The sequence below is a fragment of the Leishmania panamensis genome, assembly GCF_000755165.1.
Source record: "Leishmania panamensis strain MHOM/PA/94/PSC-1 chromosome 34 sequence".
Taxonomy (NCBI): domain Eukaryota; phylum Euglenozoa; class Kinetoplastea; order Trypanosomatida; family Trypanosomatidae; genus Leishmania; species Leishmania panamensis.
In genome coordinates this window covers 318080-335490 of record NC_025881.1, presented here as the reverse complement: position 1 = coordinate 335490, position 17411 = coordinate 318080, and the positions used below count along the sequence as shown (strand labels likewise).

Sequence of the window (17411 nt, the reverse complement as noted above, 5' to 3'; positions counted from 1 at the left end):
TGGATGGAGGCGACGGAGGCGGCATCGTTGATGAGACCCACTTTGAGAGCATCGGTCTCCAGCTACACGAGCTTGTCGTAGCCGTAGGGCTCGACTTTGATGCTGAATCTAATGGTTACGGAGGAGCGATAGAGAGCAGAGAAGTGCTTCGCGGGCGAGCGAAGCTGTACAAGGCGCGGAAAAACCAAGAAGGGGATTGAACGCAAGGGCATGAAAAGAGCAGGAAATAATGGGAGATCCCAACAAAGAGAACAAGGAAACGGAAAACTGTCAAAGGGGGTAGTGTAGGTGACTACGATCGGGCAAGCCAGCGGCGTTAAGTGTGCACAGACGCGCCTAGGGAAAGGGAGGAGGACGACCAAACGGGAGTGAATGCAATACGTTCACATAAAGGGGTAATAGAGCAGGACGAGGAGGAGGGGGCGATGCTCATGAAAAGCGCATGTGCCACAGGAAAACGGTGATGTGAAGTCAGCGATGCGCCTGTCTCGTTCTTGTTTCCCTACATGGACAGGGTAACAACGACCTCGGCGCACACATCTACACGGAAGTCACACCGCCGCCATCACTGTGTCTTCTTCGCGTATTCTTTCCCCTTTTGTGCGCGTGCCACAACCAAATGCAAGAGGCAGTGCGAGACAAGCTGATGCAGGCGACTCCGTTGACTTAAGGAGATGATGAGAAGCTCAGCAGGCTGTCACTGTCACGTTTTTTTTGTCTCTCTCTCGCTGCGTGTGAGGAGCAGAGAAGAGTGCAACAACCCAACGACTAAGGCATGCGCACCCTTCAGATGTGCTTTAGGAAGCGAAGAACAACAGTGGTGATGCGGAGAAGAGTAAACACTGAAAACCACTGAGAACTGTAAGGAGTAGGGTGGGGTAACAAGCAACAGCCACGCCCACAGCCATCACCAGCGTAGTCCGAACAGGAAGCGAGGTGTGTGGATAGGTGGTGGTGGTGGTGGGGAAACAGGAGGGAGGAATATCAGATGCACCTACTGAATCCCTTTCATCTCACATCAAGATGGAGCTGCGTTAACGTGACAGTCATTCTTAACCCAAAGCTCGAAGACATGGGGGATCGGCGAGGAGGGAGGGGATAGTGATCATATGAAAGTTTCTGCTCAGCTAGCAGAGGCCCCTAGACTGCGTTCCTCACCAGTACCTCTGTCACGGTACCGCACCTTTTCAACGATACGAACGATAAACGCGGTTGCCGCCGTGTTCGTAGAACTCGTTAACGCCACCATGCACGTAGTTCGCCGCGACGTAGACGGCCGCCTGCGCCTCTGTCAGCTCGGGGTATGGCTGATAGTGAAGACACAAGGCGTCCACCTCGACAGAGGTGAGCTGCACCGATGCTGCCGGCGACACGCGAGGCGCTGCTTCAGCGGGTTCGTGGCAGTTAGACGGCGCAGCCGACCGGCAGCCACGCCCCGCTCCGTTATGCCCCGCAACGGTGCGGTGATCACAGAAGTCCACCTGGGCCTTGCCAGGACCACCACCACCGCAGCTGCCGTTGTGGATGGTGGCTGTGCCAACAATGCGCTGCACGTCGAATCCCCACCCACGTGGAATGTACACGACGTCGCCTGGCAGTGCGCGCACCTCGTAGCTGGTGCGGGATACCAGCAGCGGCGCCAACGGAGGCGTCACAAGGGGTGCTGTAGCCGCTTGCGGCGTCACGCTTGCACTATGCACGCCTGTCTCGTTTGCGCTCATTGTATTGGCGTACTGCCCCGCTGCGCGGCGCGAAGACGTGAGTCGTGCCTGCTCCGTTGGCCACGCCGCGGACATCGCTGCAGGGCTTGCGCGGCCTATCTTCACCTGCCGGCGCAGTCGTTCCACATTTTGCGCGGCACACATGTCTTCTGTGTGAGTGGGCACGTGAAGCGTTAGCAGCAGCTCGCGCTGTGGGAGCACGTACGTTTCTGCATCCGTTCGACCGATAACGTACCGGCCGGTATCGGCACTGCCCGTTGTTGCCTTCACCGTGGAGGTGCCATTCTGAGCTTGTGCCATCAGGCGCCCGCGCGTGTGCACCGAGGGCTTCGTTGGGTGGCGCTCCGCAACGGTGCGGATATGCAGAGGTGTCATGAGGTCCAGCCTAACACCGCCCAAGCACCACGGCTCCGCGGAGGTGGGGGCGCTGTCACGCGAGTGGGGCACCGTTTCTTTGACTGGATGCGTACTGCATGGCATGTTCGCTGCTTGCGACTCGACTGTGGCACGGGGGTCACCATTTGCTGCTGCCACAGCTGGAGTCTTTGCCAACGGCGCTGACGACACGCGCATGTTGAGTCGCGTCAGGCACGTCACGTGGGCAAAGATGCGGTCCGACAGCGAGGCGGTAGCGTCGTTGGCCGTCACCGGCACCAGTGGGCGGCCCACAGCAAACGGCACCACTGGTTCTAGGCCACCAGCAATCCGGCAAACCATACCTTCGCTTGCATCATTGTGCAGGCTGAAGTTATCCATTGTCTGCTTGCTGTCGTGGACGTGATCGCGCACCTGCGCTAACGGAAGCACTACCGTCGCGGATGGAGGAAGGCGTGTCTGTACATACAAGAACGTACGCACGTCTGCAGGGGATTTCGCATCACCACCACCACCACGCATCGTCATCGCTGCTACTCTCTCCTGTACGTGCGCCATCAGCTCTGCCCAGTAGCGCTGCTCTGAATTGTCAGGAACGCTGCTAGAAGTACCCCCGCTTCCTTCACAGCTAACCGGAGGGTTTGACAGGGACGAAGAGGTTGGCATCCACAGGAGTCCAGCTGCCGGATGCACAAGCAGCTGTTGCACACGCTCTGCCATCTTGTGTTCAGCTGGGAGAGAGGCGGAGGGCAGCCCACTCGCGGCAACTTGACTCGACGAGTTCCAGGTCGTCTTCGATTCATTCCAGAAGTGCTCCAGAACCCCTCTCAGCGGAGCCAAAGTCGTGTCTACTACTGTCCTCGCCGACAGCTTCATGTCTTCTGGAGGACTGTGAGACCTGTGGCGGTGCTCATGATTGCTTGAAATGCCAGCGGAAAAGTAAGGCCGCTTCGCAGGGTCCACTCGAGCCCACGATGCCGCAGCTGGAACGTCCTCGGTGGGGATTGTCGCGCTGCAGCTCATGATGGGCATCTTTCCTGCGGCAGACGACGACGGCGCAGGGCTTGATGAGCCGAGCTGGGAGTCTGGAACGGCAAGCGGGTTTGGTCGGCGCACCGCAGGGGCAGGGACTGCTGCAAGCCTTTGCTGGTGATCTGGCTGATGCGGCACTCCACTCGTCGCCTTCTTCGCCCAAAGCAGGTGCGTGACTGAGGCGCGCACCGCACGTGCTCCGCGCACGACAACTGCTTGATAAGGCAGTCGAGCTCCTCCAGCGGGGTACAGAAGATGGTGAAAGTAGAGGCGAGAAAGCCGCTGCTCCAGCTGCGCGTCTATGTAGCGCGGCACGGTAGTAAAGAAGGGCAACTCAGCGGATGCATGCAGGTTGGCGCCGGCGAGGTGGTCAATGAGCTTTGTAGGGGTGGGAACTCCCTCCAGGTACTTCACAACGTGGCCCGTGCCGCGGCGGCGGAGCAGTGGCAGCGATCGGGTCAGCATTGCGGGGCCTTGGTTCAATGAAAAAGACAAAGAAAGGGTAGGCGGGGGAGGGGGGAAAGACACCTGTCCCTGCTCACCTCCTGTGCGGCCACAACCCCACCAACGACGACTAAGCCCTTCCCCTCAATAATTCTGGAATGAAAGGGGGGGGGTAGACAGGAAGGAGGTGTTCTTGAAGGCGGGGATACTGCGTAACGCGTAGGCGACGGAGAAGGGAGAAAAAAAAGGGAGCAGAGAGGCCTGCAGGCATGTGAGCGGTGAAGGGCTGCGATGGGCATAGTGTCGAGTAGCGCGATGTGGAGGAGGGGAGAGAGGGAAGGGAGGGGGAGGAGTGCAGAAGCACGAGAGAAAATGACCGAGCAATGCAGTAGAGGGAATAGTACTCTGTGAAACGCATACCTGTCGCTGAGCACGATAGCACGTTTGCTTATCTGTGCATGTGTATGCGATCTTGCGTGCAAGAACGGGAGCGTGCGAAGGTGCGACCCTGGGCAAAGAGGAGCACACCTAAAGAGCTCCGTCCTCTCACAGCGCTGCACGGCAACCAATGAGCCCCTTTCTTTCTCCCACCTTCAAGAGTCCTTCTACCGCCTCCTCACGAATCCCACTCCTATGTCATACTCCAGTGACAATTTCTGCCCCTTTTCTCATGCTTCTACAGCTGCTGCCACAAGGAGCACTTTGTCTCGTCCTCAAGCGCTATCCTTTCGGTTGGTTCCTGTTGGAAGACTGTGTGCGCAAGGGGAGGGAGGGGAGAGGGGGTGGCGGAGAAGGAGGGGTGGGGGGATGTGGAGGAGCAGCGATGACGAGGAGAATAGATACGGGGAAAAACAAGCCACCACATAGTTAGAGAGAGACAAAAAACACGGAAGGACACTCGAGGATTCAGAGGTGGGTGAGTAGGTGTGAAAGTAATTCAGCACAACCACGCGCTGGTGCCGGCAAACCACCACCATCACCAAAAGGTGCACACGACTCGCATGCAAACAAGCAAAAAAAAGGAGAAGAGCAGGTTCAAGAGGGAAGGCAGAGCTTTTACTTTGCCATCAGACCGCCTCTTTGCCTGTACCCTTCACCCAAGAAGCAGTCTGCGTTTATCATGAGGCTCCGGTGCGTGTCCGTTAGGCTGGTGGTGGTTCCTTCTGTGTCTGATTCGCACTGAGGGAGAGAGAGAGAGAGAAGGATAAATAGAAGAGGGCGGTGTTAGGGAGGGCGGCAAGAAACCTGAGCACAAAAGAGAGGCGCACGGACCCGGTCCACGAAAAACAGACACGCACAAGCATGGCTTCTTCCAACAAAGCAAAGAAAAAAATAAAGCGATACCACGACATAACAATCAGACGGTACGGAGAGTTGATGAGGGGGAGGTGGGAGGAGGAGGCAAAGAGAGAAAAGGACCCACGTATCAGAGAAGTAAGGCAAAAGGCAGCAAAAAAAAAAAGATCGACAAGGGAAACAGTGTGGCGGCTAGAGGCAAAGCGAGAGAGCCACTTCCATCTTGTTCGCCTATATCAACTCCACCACTGCTTCCACGGAACTTCCATCTTTTCCACTACCGCCACTCTCCAAGTCCATATGCGCCACCTGTATTCCAAGAGCCCCTCCCCCCAAAGCACACCCGTGATTCAATCTTCTCTCTCTTCTCCACACAATAGCTCGTATTCTCTGTATATGTGCGTGCTCGTAGCTGCACCTTTCTCTTGCTCCATGAAGGACGCTGTCACCACCTGCACACACCCAAGTGCGGCCAAGCAAACCTCTTCCTTTCCGCCCCATTTTCCTCGTTCCTCTTTTTTTTTCTATGGAGATGGGAACACACAGTCACACACAAAAGGGGATATGCACACAACATGACGACAGGCAAGTACACAAAAGAGGCGCCTGCGCGCAGACGTACACACACACGCCTCGTGAGGGATCCCATGATGTTTTGCGTGTGCACTGCGTATGAATGCGCCACAAAACATTGTCAAGGCATCACCGTAATTTGGCTGCCATCATCATCATCATTCGTATTCCCAAGCCCTCTTACATGATTGCGCCAAGCACTGAGGTGTTTTTTTTTCGTTTTCATTTAAAAGCAAAAGGAAACGTCAGACGCCTAGGTGTTAGAGGGAAATAAAGCCTGATGACAAGTAAGCCCCAGACAACGGAGATGGAGTCGACACAGCAAGTGCCATGCGACGTTGAGAGCAACACCAAGAAGAACTCTCTGATGCCCAGCGAGAGGCAGATTTTCACTTGCCTTGCCGCAAAGGGCACCAAGGTGTGAGAGGGAATGAAACCGCAACAGCAACCACACACCACCACCACCACCACCCCCAGGAAGGAGCGCAGCAAACTATAACAAGGGAAAAAACAAGGGGAAAAAGAAGCTATATGCGAGAGGCACACGGAAAAACACACAGAGAGAAGTGAACGATATCTTAACTACACACACACACACACACACACACACACGCAGAGAGAGAGAGCGAGAGAGCGGGATACAGAGAGAGAGAGACGCAGAGAAGGTGAGGATGGTGACAACCACGCTGAGCAAAAAAAGAAAAAAACACCAGAGAAAACAAAAATAAAGGAAGAAAAAAAATATAACGCATCGCGGTCATCGAACCCCTAAATATATACACACTTTTTATTCTTGTCTGTTTCCGTGTGTATGCTGTGTCACGCTCCGCTTCCCTCCTCTCCTTCCCCACACTCCTGTCACGACGCAAGGGATGGATAACCAACACGCCCCCACTTAAGTGTTACCTGTCCTCCACAAATTCTGTTTCTTCGTTTCTTACCCTTTCTCTATCACCTCTTTTTTCTTTGTCTGCTCGGTCTTCAGAGTGCGCTCCATTGAGATCGAGGCAACCCGATGCAACACGCGAACCACAGCGGAGTAGAGGGCGTGCGCACCTATACATGTGGGCAGGGGGCGCAGGATGGGGATTGGATTTGCGAGGGACTGAACACAAGACAAACACCGAACGCCTCTTTCCTTTTTCGGCTTCTTGAGCACTAAACAACACTTGTGCTTTTGCAAGAGGAGAAGGGGTGGGGGCCATGGATCGACAAAGACACAAGCAAAGAGAAAGGAGGAGGGCCCATCCCACTCGAGATTGGTGTCACAGTCCTAGCTGCGATGTGCGCCGTATGTGTGCGTGTGTGTGTCAATATCGAGAACTCCATCTCTGCGATGTAAGCAACATGTGAGCCCACTGGTCCACGTACACCCCCGCCCCACCTCTTGCGTTCTCTCCCTGCCATATCACCCCCTCTCTCTATTGAGTTCTGCCGCTGCTCGTGGGGCTCTGACACGAATGAATGAGGGTACGTGGGCGCATGTCATCGTTGGCCGCCATCCCACGAAAGACCAGTAAAGGAAAAGGAACATGAAAAGAAAACAACGGATGTGGCATGGCTTGCCAACGGCGACTCGCTCAGCTATCACATGCTCCCCCAGCGTGTCCATCTCAGTAGTCACGTGTACGACCGCCGCGGTGATTGTTGCGCCAACCGCCGCCGTTGCCGTGATGACCCCCACCATGACTGCGCTCGTGTCCACTAGCGTCTGGCATAGAGTTCTTGACCTTGGGGTTGATGTTCTCCATCCAGATCCGTGCCCCAAAAGTGCGGTAGAGCTCCCGCACAAGGGACCGGAAGTCGACGCTGTGGTCGCAGTCAAAGAAGAAGCTGATCTTCTTCATATCGAACTGGTACTCCACATCCTGCAGGTCAATGTCGATGCCGAGTTCCAAACACCGCTGGCGGCATGTCTTGAGAGCAACGCTCTCTGCGTTCGCAATGATGTTGTGAAGGCGGTCGATGTCTTCTTCTGAGGCCTGGCGCAGAACGCGGCCGTTCTCCAGCTTGATCTTGTCATCGCGGATGTCACAGCCCTCCATCGACACAACGGCCGTCTCGTTGTTTGGCTTGCGCTCGATCGTCTGTACCAATAGGCCGCAGTCTGTGCCACGGTCGCCGTCTACGAGGACGTAGTTTCCAGGCTCGATGCGGTGCTCACACACGTACTTGCGGACGCGGCCGCGCTTGAACTCAACAAACGCCAGCATCTCTGACCCTTCCGGCAGCTCATCACCTTCTTCATTGTGGTTTGCGTTCGCAGTGTTCGAGTAATGTTGCTGCTGCTGACCATCTTGGCCGGATAGAAGAAACTCCTCGACGACGTTGTGTGAGACGGCGTTGTGTGCCACATTGTCCGTACTGCTACGGCTGTTGCTGTTGTTATGAGGGGACGACTTGGTCGGAGCTCTGGACGGCACGTCGTCCAAGGCAGCGGGTATGTTCGAGTTGAGACTGGACATATGCTGCATGCTTCCAGCGTCCATGGTCGACGGCGAGCCACAGACCATTCCGCTCGGCGACGTGGCCGAGGAATGGGATACTTCAAGGCTGGCGCGCAGCATCTGCATGATTATGTTGGCCGCATCTTCCTCCGGGTTGGCTCCAGAGCCGCGGGGGAAGAAGCCGTTCTGCTGCAGGTGCTGTACAATGGTCTGTGCCTCCGCCATAATACTCAGAAGGCGGTTCTGCAGGGCGATCATTGTGGCAAATCGGTTGTGGTCCATGGCGTTGTTGGAGGTGGTTACACTGGCGCTGGCCGCAGCGGATGGCGAGCCGCTTCGACTGTCGAGAAACACATCGATAGCCTTGCTGGCGCGGTTCTCCGTGTATGCCATCTTCCCTTAGCTTCGGGTTGTACGTGGTTGTTTTGCGTGTATGTGGGTGTGCCTGTGTGGGCACGATGCAGTGGTGTGGTGGTAGTGGACTATATATATATGTGTGCGTGTGTGTGTGTGTGTGATATATATATATATGTGTGTGTGGTGAGTGAGTGACGTGTCTGCCGTCGACAGAACTGGCAATTTTTCCTGCTCTCGCTTGGCAGAAGAAAAAAATACAAACACCCAAGACACAGAAAGAGAAGTTCTCGAAATCTTGTGAATGCACAAGTGAGTGTGTATGCGAGTGGGGTGCACGATGAACTCTGGTGTGTGAGTGGGTGTATGCGTTGTATGAGAAGAGAGAGTACCGATCCCCTCAAAAGAAAAAAAAGCAAGTGGGGCTCGCCAAGGGGTGCCTATATGCTTGAGTGTGCCCCCTTTTTTTCCCAGCTGTGCTTTATTATTATTTGGCTAATGTATGTGCGCAAACCCGCGCGCGCGCGTGCTTGCGTGGCGACGGCTCTTCTATTTTTTTTTCTTATTTTTTTTTTGTTTTCAGCGTCTTTGCCTATCTGTTCCTTTTGTGCTTGTTCTGTTACGCTTTCCTGCGCACGCGAGTGTGTTGCGTGGCAAAGTGGGTTGTGGTGGGGGCTGTCTATCTCTATGGCAGGTGAAACGTTGGATGTGAGGGTAGAGATAGAGGGGGGAATAGACAGAAGAAGAAGAAAAAAGGAGGAACGAAAGGGGGAGCAAAAACACAGCAGGTGAGAGTGGCGAACGTGTGTGTATGCGGGTGAAGAATCAATGGTGGAATAGGGTGCGAGAGAGCGGGAACGAAGGGTACGTTTGTGTCGAAGTTGCTTGGTGCGGAAAGGCGTCGAGTGGGACGGATACTTCGTGAAAGTATGCGTGTGCGTGCGCGCCGTCAATAGTTTTTATTGTTTCGGAGGGGAAGGTGCGTTGCTCGAGTAGACGGGGATGTGTTTCATTGTATGGTGTGTGTCGGCGTCGGTGCGATGGGGTGGCGCACAACAAACGAAAAGAGCGGCAGCAAAAGGGGGGGGGGTGATGGAATCAACACAGGAGGAAGAGGGGGAGGGGGTGGGAACACCGAATGCGGAGGCGTGTGTGTGTGTGTAGTAAAGAAGAGGAGGGGGACAAACATAGCGGCAATGAAAAGTGAAAAGAAAGGAATCAGTAGGGAAATGGAGCGCCAGAGACTCAGGGGCGACATGGAGAGTACGGTGAAGTCAGCAGCGGATTCACGACAGCGACAGGGCGTAAAGGCGAGGAGGGGGGGGGGGGAAATGACAACCAGCGATATCGGCATGAATCGTGTAGCGCATAGCAGACCATCGTTTTCTCTCCATCACTTCCTTCACACACACATACGGGTACGCACTGACGGCAAAAAGGGGGTACCGCGGGAACGACAACTTCGCCGCTACCGCCCACCCGCATTCATCTGAGCAGTCCGAATTGTGTGGGATGGCATAATAGACGTGGAAAAAGAGTGAACGTGATCGGGGAGAAGGGGGAGGGGGCGCACAGCTGTAGCTTCTCGCCCCAACACACAACCACACATCTCGAGTGGAGGAGATTCTGCGCGGCTGGCCTTCCCTTTGGTCTGACTTTGACCCTCCAGCTACGCTGATCCACCCTCGCCCCCCTCCCTCGTGAGCGCTTGCCTCAGGCACTGCGGTTTGTCGGGCTCATTTGTGTGCGTATGTGTGTGGTGGGATGGGGAGGGGGGAGAAAAAGAGACACCAACGGCTCTTTGATCGACGTTTCGCATTGCCCGGCTGATGAGGCCACCACACAAGTAGTACACATGTGTGCGCGCGCAGCCACACAAGGGCTTTCTAAGTCAACGAATGCAGCAGGGCTAACCAGCCGTGCGCATGTACTCACCCAGACGTCGCAAACCTATGAGCGTCATCACGCCAACGGCGCTCCAGCCAGCAATCAGCATCCAACGATAGAGCCGCTTCTCCTCCATAGTCACCTCCGGATAGTAGTAGGCGGCTGGCTCTGCGGTCGTCTTCAGAATCTTCTTGTCGTACATCTGCCTCTGAAAGTTCTGTGCCACCTTCAGCTGTGGCGAGCGGACGTGCAATGCCTCTGGAGAAAGGTCTTCGTCAGAAAAGTAGCTACGCGCCTGCCGCGCAGCTGGCTTCTCCTTTTCACGTCCATGCAGGTCTTCCTGTGCCTCCACCCACATGTCATGCTCACTCCGGTCACCATACTGCTGCTCGTAGATGTTGCCATGCAGAACGTGGTGCTGGCGGAAGGGGAGGCGCGACTCAATTTTGTCTGCCAACTTCTCGAAACTCTTCTCAAACTGGCCGCTCATGGCCTCATTCGGGTTCGGCTTTATCGTTTGCGGTCGACGAAGGAGTCGGGTGGGACGCATAACGCCAACGCTGCTGGTAAGAGGGGATGCAGCGACAGAAACAGCAACATGGCTAGGGCCAGCGATGCCTGTTACGCTGGAGGGCCGGGCACCCAGGTAAGACTGTAAGTGGCACACACGACTGCCACTGCCACTGCCACTTCTCCTGCTGGCCATCAGCGCGGCAATGCTGCAGCTCGCCAGCTCAGGCGCAGTGGCGTCTGGCCAAGGATGCACTGTGGCAAGCACCCTGTTGAATCCAACTCGGCGCCACATGGGTCGCAGCAGAAAGGAGGAAGACCTCGAGAAAGGCAATGCTTTGAGAAAGAGAGAAGAAAAATCAAACGTGAGTTGTGATTGGGAGAAGAGTGTTCTACCTGCGTCCGCTCGCGTGGCGTTGGCTTTCCTGTGCATTCAACAGTGTGGAGAAGAGCACATTGGAGGTGTGTGTGTGTGTACGCACTTGCGGCTAGGTCTCCGCGGCAGAAAAGAAGTGGATAGAGAGGTTGGTAGCGACAGCAGTGGCGGAAGCGCTGCAATTGACTGCCCCATCATACGGAGAGAGGAGCGAGAAAGAGCACTACACTGCACCACGGAGCCCTGCTGCAGTGGCGATCTCACCTCGTTATCGACTCCCCTCGCATCGCCTTCGCCATTCCATTGCAGTCGGTGCAGATTTGTGCGTACAGATAGGGGGAGAGGGAGAGGGAAGGTGAGCAAATCCGTTTGTAGTTCTTCACCCGTTGTCTTGCTCCTCTCGTTTGAGCCCCCCTCTCGCTGTCTCTGCGTATGTGCATTTCTGTTCGTGTGCATTGATGTGCTCCTCATGCACTCCCACCACCCGCGCCTGTTTATCTTTAGCTGACAAAGCGCGCTTTCCCCCGCCCGACTCCCTTCTGCACATCAGCGTGTGTGGGTGTTTGTATGCGCGTGTGACGATGAAAAACAGCCCCACCAAAGAAAAAGTGAAGCGACAACACCCCTGAGATGGCCAGCGATAGACACAGTGATGCATGTGGTAGAGCATGCGCCGGACGCAGCGAACAACATCCCAGAAAACCACTGTCTCGCGCACCGACCACCACGGCAACCCTCCACCAGCAGAACGAATATGTGAGCTGACGTGTTGAGGTGGTTGCACTAAACGACCCAAATATGCGACCATAATCCGACCAAGATATGAAGCAAAAAGCCCACACCACGCCCCCGCTCTACACGGCGCATGGGGCTTACTTGAAGAAGATGAACAAAGAAAAGAGGAAGACGGTGCTGCCAGCAAGTGAAGAAAGTAACAAGAATGTTTTGTACCACTCGTACCGGACAGCCTGCCGGCGCTTCTTCTGGCGGTACTGGTGTAGCTCAACTGGGGACATGGCAGCCATCTTCGCCTCCTCTTTCACAGCTGCCTGCTGCTCCTTTTCCAGACGCACCATGTACTCGGCAAAGGAGTTCGGTGTCATCGAGCGACGCATGAGTTCCACATCATGCGCTAGCGCTTTGGCCGATATCTCTCGCGCCAGTTTTGCTTGTTGTGCGTGATATTGCGTGATACGCGCCGCCAGCTCTTCCTGCGTAATGCCAGGAATGGTGTTTGGGAGGCGGCGTGGGTCAATGCACATGCCATTGTCGCTGCCGAGGTTGCCACTGGAGGACGAAGTTCTGGGTGAAGATGCAGATGCGCTGGTGGAGGTTACTACGGCCTCGCCACTCGGCGCAGCGTGAAGACGCACCGCTATCGCGAGAGAGTGTGGGTAGCGTTGCACCCACGGAAAGATAGTTGTGGTCATCAGATGCGAAGTGGAGAGGCGCAGCAGTGGCGAGGAGGACGGCAAAGGGGAGAGCATAAACGATCCCTGAACACTGTGGCGTGTCTGTTGTAGAGCCTGCCATCCTGGGCGAGTGCCAACGGTGGGGGCAGCCGCTGCGGCAGTCATTACACGGCTTACCTTGTGCATGATACCGTCAATAGTGAGACACAAGTACGGATGAAAAGAAAAAAAAAGCACACGAAACAAATAAGGCGTACAGGGAAGAGAGTGTCTCCCACTCTCTTCCCCTTTCTCGCTATGCCGGTGTACTCCTCACTGCACTGACGCTACGGCGGATGCGGCGATGTCGACGCTTGTGTGTGTGTGTGTGTGTGTGTGTGTGTGTGTGTTGAGCGCGCCTATGAGATAAGTGCGGTGTTGCAGAGGTAAACTACACCAGCGTGCAAGACGACAAGAGGAGAGCGGATGAATGTCAGAAGATAAGTAGGCTGTATTCCAATACACGTTTCCAATTCTTCCCCAACTGGCGAGTTTCCTACTTCCGTGGAAGGAGCATACGGACCTGGTATCCCTCCCCCTCGCGCCTTCGATACCTCTAGCGCTGGCAAAAACTGTCCATCAAAACTCTGCTGCTCCCAAGTCATCATTGGGTAGCACTACGCACGAGCAGGTAGACCTAACTAAACTCCTTCCCACCCCCTTAGGATCCCTGACGTGATGGATAATCAAGGTGGTGGGAGGGCAGAACAAGCAGACGCTTTCAATGACTCGATTCCTCGAGACCGGGAATGGATAGAGAAGCCAAAAAAAAATGAGGTAAAGAGACATGGCTGGTGAAGCAAGCTCTTTTTAGTATGGCGGAGAGCACTTTGACTCACCCCTCATCACCGCCCTATCGTTTTTTTTTTCCAGCAACTTTCCCACTTTCATTTCCGTTAAAAGCCGTCAAGAGAGCAGAGCCCAGGATGCTAGAAGCAGCGCGAGGCAGAGGTATCACAACGCAGTCAGAGGGAGGGGGTCGGTGATGATGAAAGGACGCAGCATCGACGTGCTCTGCATATGAGAAGAAAGTGAGAGAGAGTGAGGAACGTAGACTCGTCTGAGAACGACCGAACAAGAATACGCATAGGCGCATAAACACAAATCAGAAGAAGCGTCACCCTCTGCGCATGTGCAATAGTTTCGGTGCTGCATTGCACATTCGCCGCTCGACGCAAGTTAGCTTTTCTTTGAACTTTCTCTTGTCGTTCAGTTGAGTTGATTCCTTACAGCGCTGTGCCCTCCTCTCCCCCAGCCATGCACGCGTAAGCAAAATGGTGAGAGATGAGGGAGGCCCCCAGCGAAGCAGTACTTCTCACTCTAGCGCAACTCCACAGACTTTTTTCCCTTATCACTGCACCGCCTACATGACTCGATAGTGTCAGCGAGAGAAGCGAACTCAGCGGCGGGTCGTCCACCCTGATCGGGCACAGGAGGTAATCGTATCAGGTTGCCATGTCAGTGGTGCTGTGCACCCCAGAACCACCACTCCCACCGTCATCTTCATCTTCAGGGTTTTTGTCAGACCTCACCGTACCCGATGATGTGCCGGCACTGCTCGTCGCGTACGCCTGTGACGTCATGGAGATGTCTGTGGCGAGCAGCACCGCATACGGGTTGTCTTCTAGCAACTACTTCACCTCCGGCACGTGTAGGTAGTTCAGGAGACAACCTAGGCTGAAGCCTGGAGAAGCGGTGGCGGCGGTGCTGCTGTTGCACGGCGGCCTCCGCCTTTACTTCTTCGCGTAGCACCACCACCCAGTATTGCCAAATCTTCCGCTCTGCCACCTTATCTGAGAAGATATCTTCCGACGCGCTGTCTGCTGCCCGTGCATTGAAGGGGTACATCTACAACACCGGCCCCCCTTTTTTTATTGTTGTCGTTGGCAGGCATCCGACAGTCTTCGTCATGCCAGCTCATCCACCGTGCATGTGCATCCCTCCGCATGGGTCTGATTGTGCGGAGGTCGACGTTGAGACTTGTGTCGACGGTAATGGGCTGTGCAGCGATGCGAAGCCGCTTGACTCTGTCTTTGCGGCGCGACCTGATCGGTCGAGGGGCGCGCAAGAGGCCACTGTCACTGACTCGTGAGGTGAGAGAGAATCGGCGTCGCCATCAGATATTGCACGCTATCTTGCACAAGCCCGGGAGGAGCATGTCAAGCACTGAGCCTGCTGGCACGCTCTTCAATGCGTTGGCGCTGTAGCCCCTGATCGTCCCTGCAGCCGTGCCTCAGGTTTTGTTCATTGACGAGGGGTTGCCACAGTAGTGCACTCATGGCAGTCACAAATGTGTCGGCGAGGGGCGTGGTCGAGACGGTGACGACGGCGCCATTTCTGTGCCTATCTGACATGGCGATGGGCACAGTGCCCGTAAGCAACCGTGTCTTGTGCGTGTGTGCATAAGCGCAATGCCCGTTTCGAGAAGGGGAAGAGAGACGGACCTTATTACCAGGCAAAGATGACGGCCCTCGTCCACCGCCTCCTACTTCGCTCCGTGTGCTCCTGTGCTTTCTCCTTGTCCCTCCGCACTGCATCTGCTAAACGCACCTGCAGAGGTTGAGCAAGAGCCAGAGTGCCCGTGTGTCGCAGTACCGTTGCCACAACAAGGGAAGAAAGAAGGCAGACCGAGGAGGAGGAGGGCCGGTGCATGCGGAGGCCTTCGTGCGATCGCATGCCCAGAAGCCAACCGTGAAGCGCAGCAGAGTACGACCACGTGCACGTGCCGCTGCGTCCTTCGAGGTGCATTGGCAATGCGTCAGCGTGTCTGACTCTTTTTTCCCTTTTTCATCTGCGACGTCCCGAAACAGCAAATTCATACGAAAAAGGCACCTCTGCTTGAGCGGACGGCCCGCACGCGGGATGACCAGTCCGGCTCAGTGCTGCCATGCCGCAGCGATAACAACAACAGAGTATTCTCCTCTGGCACTGCTGCAGCCAGTGCACACGCGCAACATCCAACGTGATCGCGCCCGAAGCAGCCAGTGCACGAGCAGCCGAAAGAGCAGCAGATGTCGAGGAGGCAGAGCTTGCATTCGGCTGCCTTTTCATCCCATGCTCCGTACCAGGCACGGCGGCGGAGGGTCTTTGTACAGCAACGAGGATTAGGCAGCAGACACCCATGCGCTTTTTGCGGTCGCAGAGTTGGCTGCCCCGGACTCCCTGCCCTCCGCCGCCGCAGACCCCACGGGCTCTTTAACTTCCCCACAATCGCCTTTACCGGTGGCTGTGTCTGTAGGGGCGCCCTTGGCGACGTCGCGCCGCGAGAAGAGGCGCGCTGCAGCCAGCGGTGGCCGGCGCGCCCCACTGCGTTGGGATGATTCAGTCGCTGTAGCAACGGTTGCCACGCCATCAACGACACCATTTCAATCTTTGACACGAGGTGGTAATAGGACGAGCTGCTTCGACTCTGAGCGAGAAGGATCGACCGCGGATCGTGGCCTAGACCTTGCGGCGCGAGAGATACCATGCTCGTCGGATGGGATTGACGTTGCTCTCCCCAGCCTCGAGTGCTTCCAGCGTTTTACCGCGTCGTGTCGAGGTTCCAGTGCAGAGGCAAACGAGTAAGGGTCTAAGATGAGGCCGCCGGGCGTCTCGTGCTTGGGCAGTGAGGCCGTAGCTGCCTGCGTTGCAGCCCTCGAATCCAGGCGGTTGTGGGGCAGCGTAAGCCTGTAACGATGAGTTCAAGCGCTGACAGTAGCAAAGTCGAGGAGGAGCGACTTGGCCCGTCCGAGTCGACCGTCTGCGACTGCACGGGGGACGAGAGGGTAAAGAGCAGGGACCATCGAAGCCAGAAGCATAGTGGCTCTTTGCTCAGCTGCAGGCGCTGCTGAGGCTGTGCCTCCTTCTCTTGATTGTCGCTTGGCGCAGCGGTGACACTCTCACTGCGACTGCCTCTGCGTGGGACGGCGACCCCCCACCCCACCCCGATGAAGTAGGAGCGCCGGCGGAGCGCTGTGCTGCTTTGGGCTGGACCTGGCGAACGTTCTTTGGCGACGCTTGCCGTGCCTGACTCGACTTCTTCTTGTCGGTGGTGACGGCCGCACTTTTTCTTCGCTCCACGAGGCGACCTACAGCGGCTTGCCGCAGCCGGAGCCCCAAACATTTTAAAAGCGCCTTCCTCTTCGGGCTGAGACTGTGGCTCAGCCCGTTGGCGTCGTACGAAAAACGTCGGCTGGTGAGGGGCGGAACAGCGGGGTGGGGGACACAGTCGCAGCCACAGACAAATCAATGGTAAAGGGAGGAGGGCGACAGGTGTCTGCGGCGACAAGTCCGGGGTAGCAGAAACCAGCAGCCGCCAGCGCAGAGGCCGCGGGCGTTACTGGCGTCGCCAACGTTGCCTGCAGAGGTGTGAGGGACGTCGAGAGGCGCGAACGCCTGAATGAGCGCTTCGTGAACCGCGTCGAGAGGAGTGGTGTCAAAGGACGTTGATGACAGCAGCTTTTCCGTGACCACAGCGTCAGTGGCTTCCTTGCTGCTTTTTGTCCTCTGACCATCTCCCTGAAGGCGATGGGTGTCACCCTCGCTCCTCTGCGCCAGCGCGGAGGGACGTGGTGAGGCCTCTGTCGGTGCGCAGCTCTTCTGGTGCCAGAACGTAACTCGCTACAGACACGCTAGTAGCTCATTACAGGCAATTGCCAGCTTCACCAGTGTCGCGCGGCTGCCGTTGTCGGTGGTAAGGATCCCAAAGATAATGCGAAAGAGCTCAAAGCGTAACCCCAGCACGTCGCCTATGATGCCCGCCACCACCTGTTCCGCTGGCGCAGCGGTGCCAGTGACGCCTTCCACTACACAAAGCAGGCCTCCTGCAAGGCCTGCGAGCATTCGTTCTTCAGCAGCTTGTTTCTATTTCTCAGGAAGGCAAGTGGTAGTGGAGGTCTCACCACCGTGGTCACAACGCGGCACATTCGGTGCGCTGGTCGGCTGTGCGTTCACATCTCCCAGC

The 17411-nt window shown here is 56.1% G+C and overlaps 4 protein-coding genes across 4 annotated transcripts; all 4 read right to left on the bottom strand.

Moving 5' to 3' along the window:
- Positions 1 to 1187: 1187 nt before the first annotated feature.
- On the bottom strand, positions 1188 to 3593 carry LPMP_340890 (hypothetical protein; the record flags this gene model as incomplete). The annotated part of the gene is made up of 1 exon (XM_010704213.1): positions 1188 to 3593. One exon carries the CDS (start codon positions 3591 to 3593, stop codon positions 1188 to 1190), a length of 2406 nt encoding a protein of 801 aa, XP_010702515.1.
- Positions 3594 to 7054: 3461 nt separating this feature from the next.
- Positions 7055 to 8281, bottom strand: LPMP_340880 (cell cycle sequence binding phosphoprotein (RBP33), putative; the record flags this gene model as incomplete). Its single annotated transcript, XM_010704212.1, has 1 exon — positions 7055 to 8281. The coding sequence occupies one exon, from the start codon at positions 8279 to 8281 to the stop codon at positions 7055 to 7057; it is 1227 nt and encodes a 408-aa protein (XP_010702514.1).
- A 1870-nt stretch (positions 8282 to 10151) lies between these two features.
- On the bottom strand, positions 10152 to 10934 carry LPMP_340870 (hypothetical protein; the record flags this gene model as incomplete). Its single annotated transcript, XM_010704211.1, has 1 exon — positions 10152 to 10934. The coding sequence occupies one exon, from the start codon at positions 10932 to 10934 to the stop codon at positions 10152 to 10154; it is 783 nt and encodes a 260-aa protein (XP_010702513.1).
- A 953-nt stretch (positions 10935 to 11887) lies between these two features.
- Positions 11888 to 12613, bottom strand: LPMP_340860 (hypothetical protein; the record flags this gene model as incomplete). The annotated part of the gene is made up of 1 exon (XM_010704210.1): positions 11888 to 12613. One exon carries the CDS (start codon positions 12611 to 12613, stop codon positions 11888 to 11890), a length of 726 nt encoding a protein of 241 aa, XP_010702512.1.
- Between the last annotated feature and the right edge of the window lie 4798 nt (positions 12614 to 17411).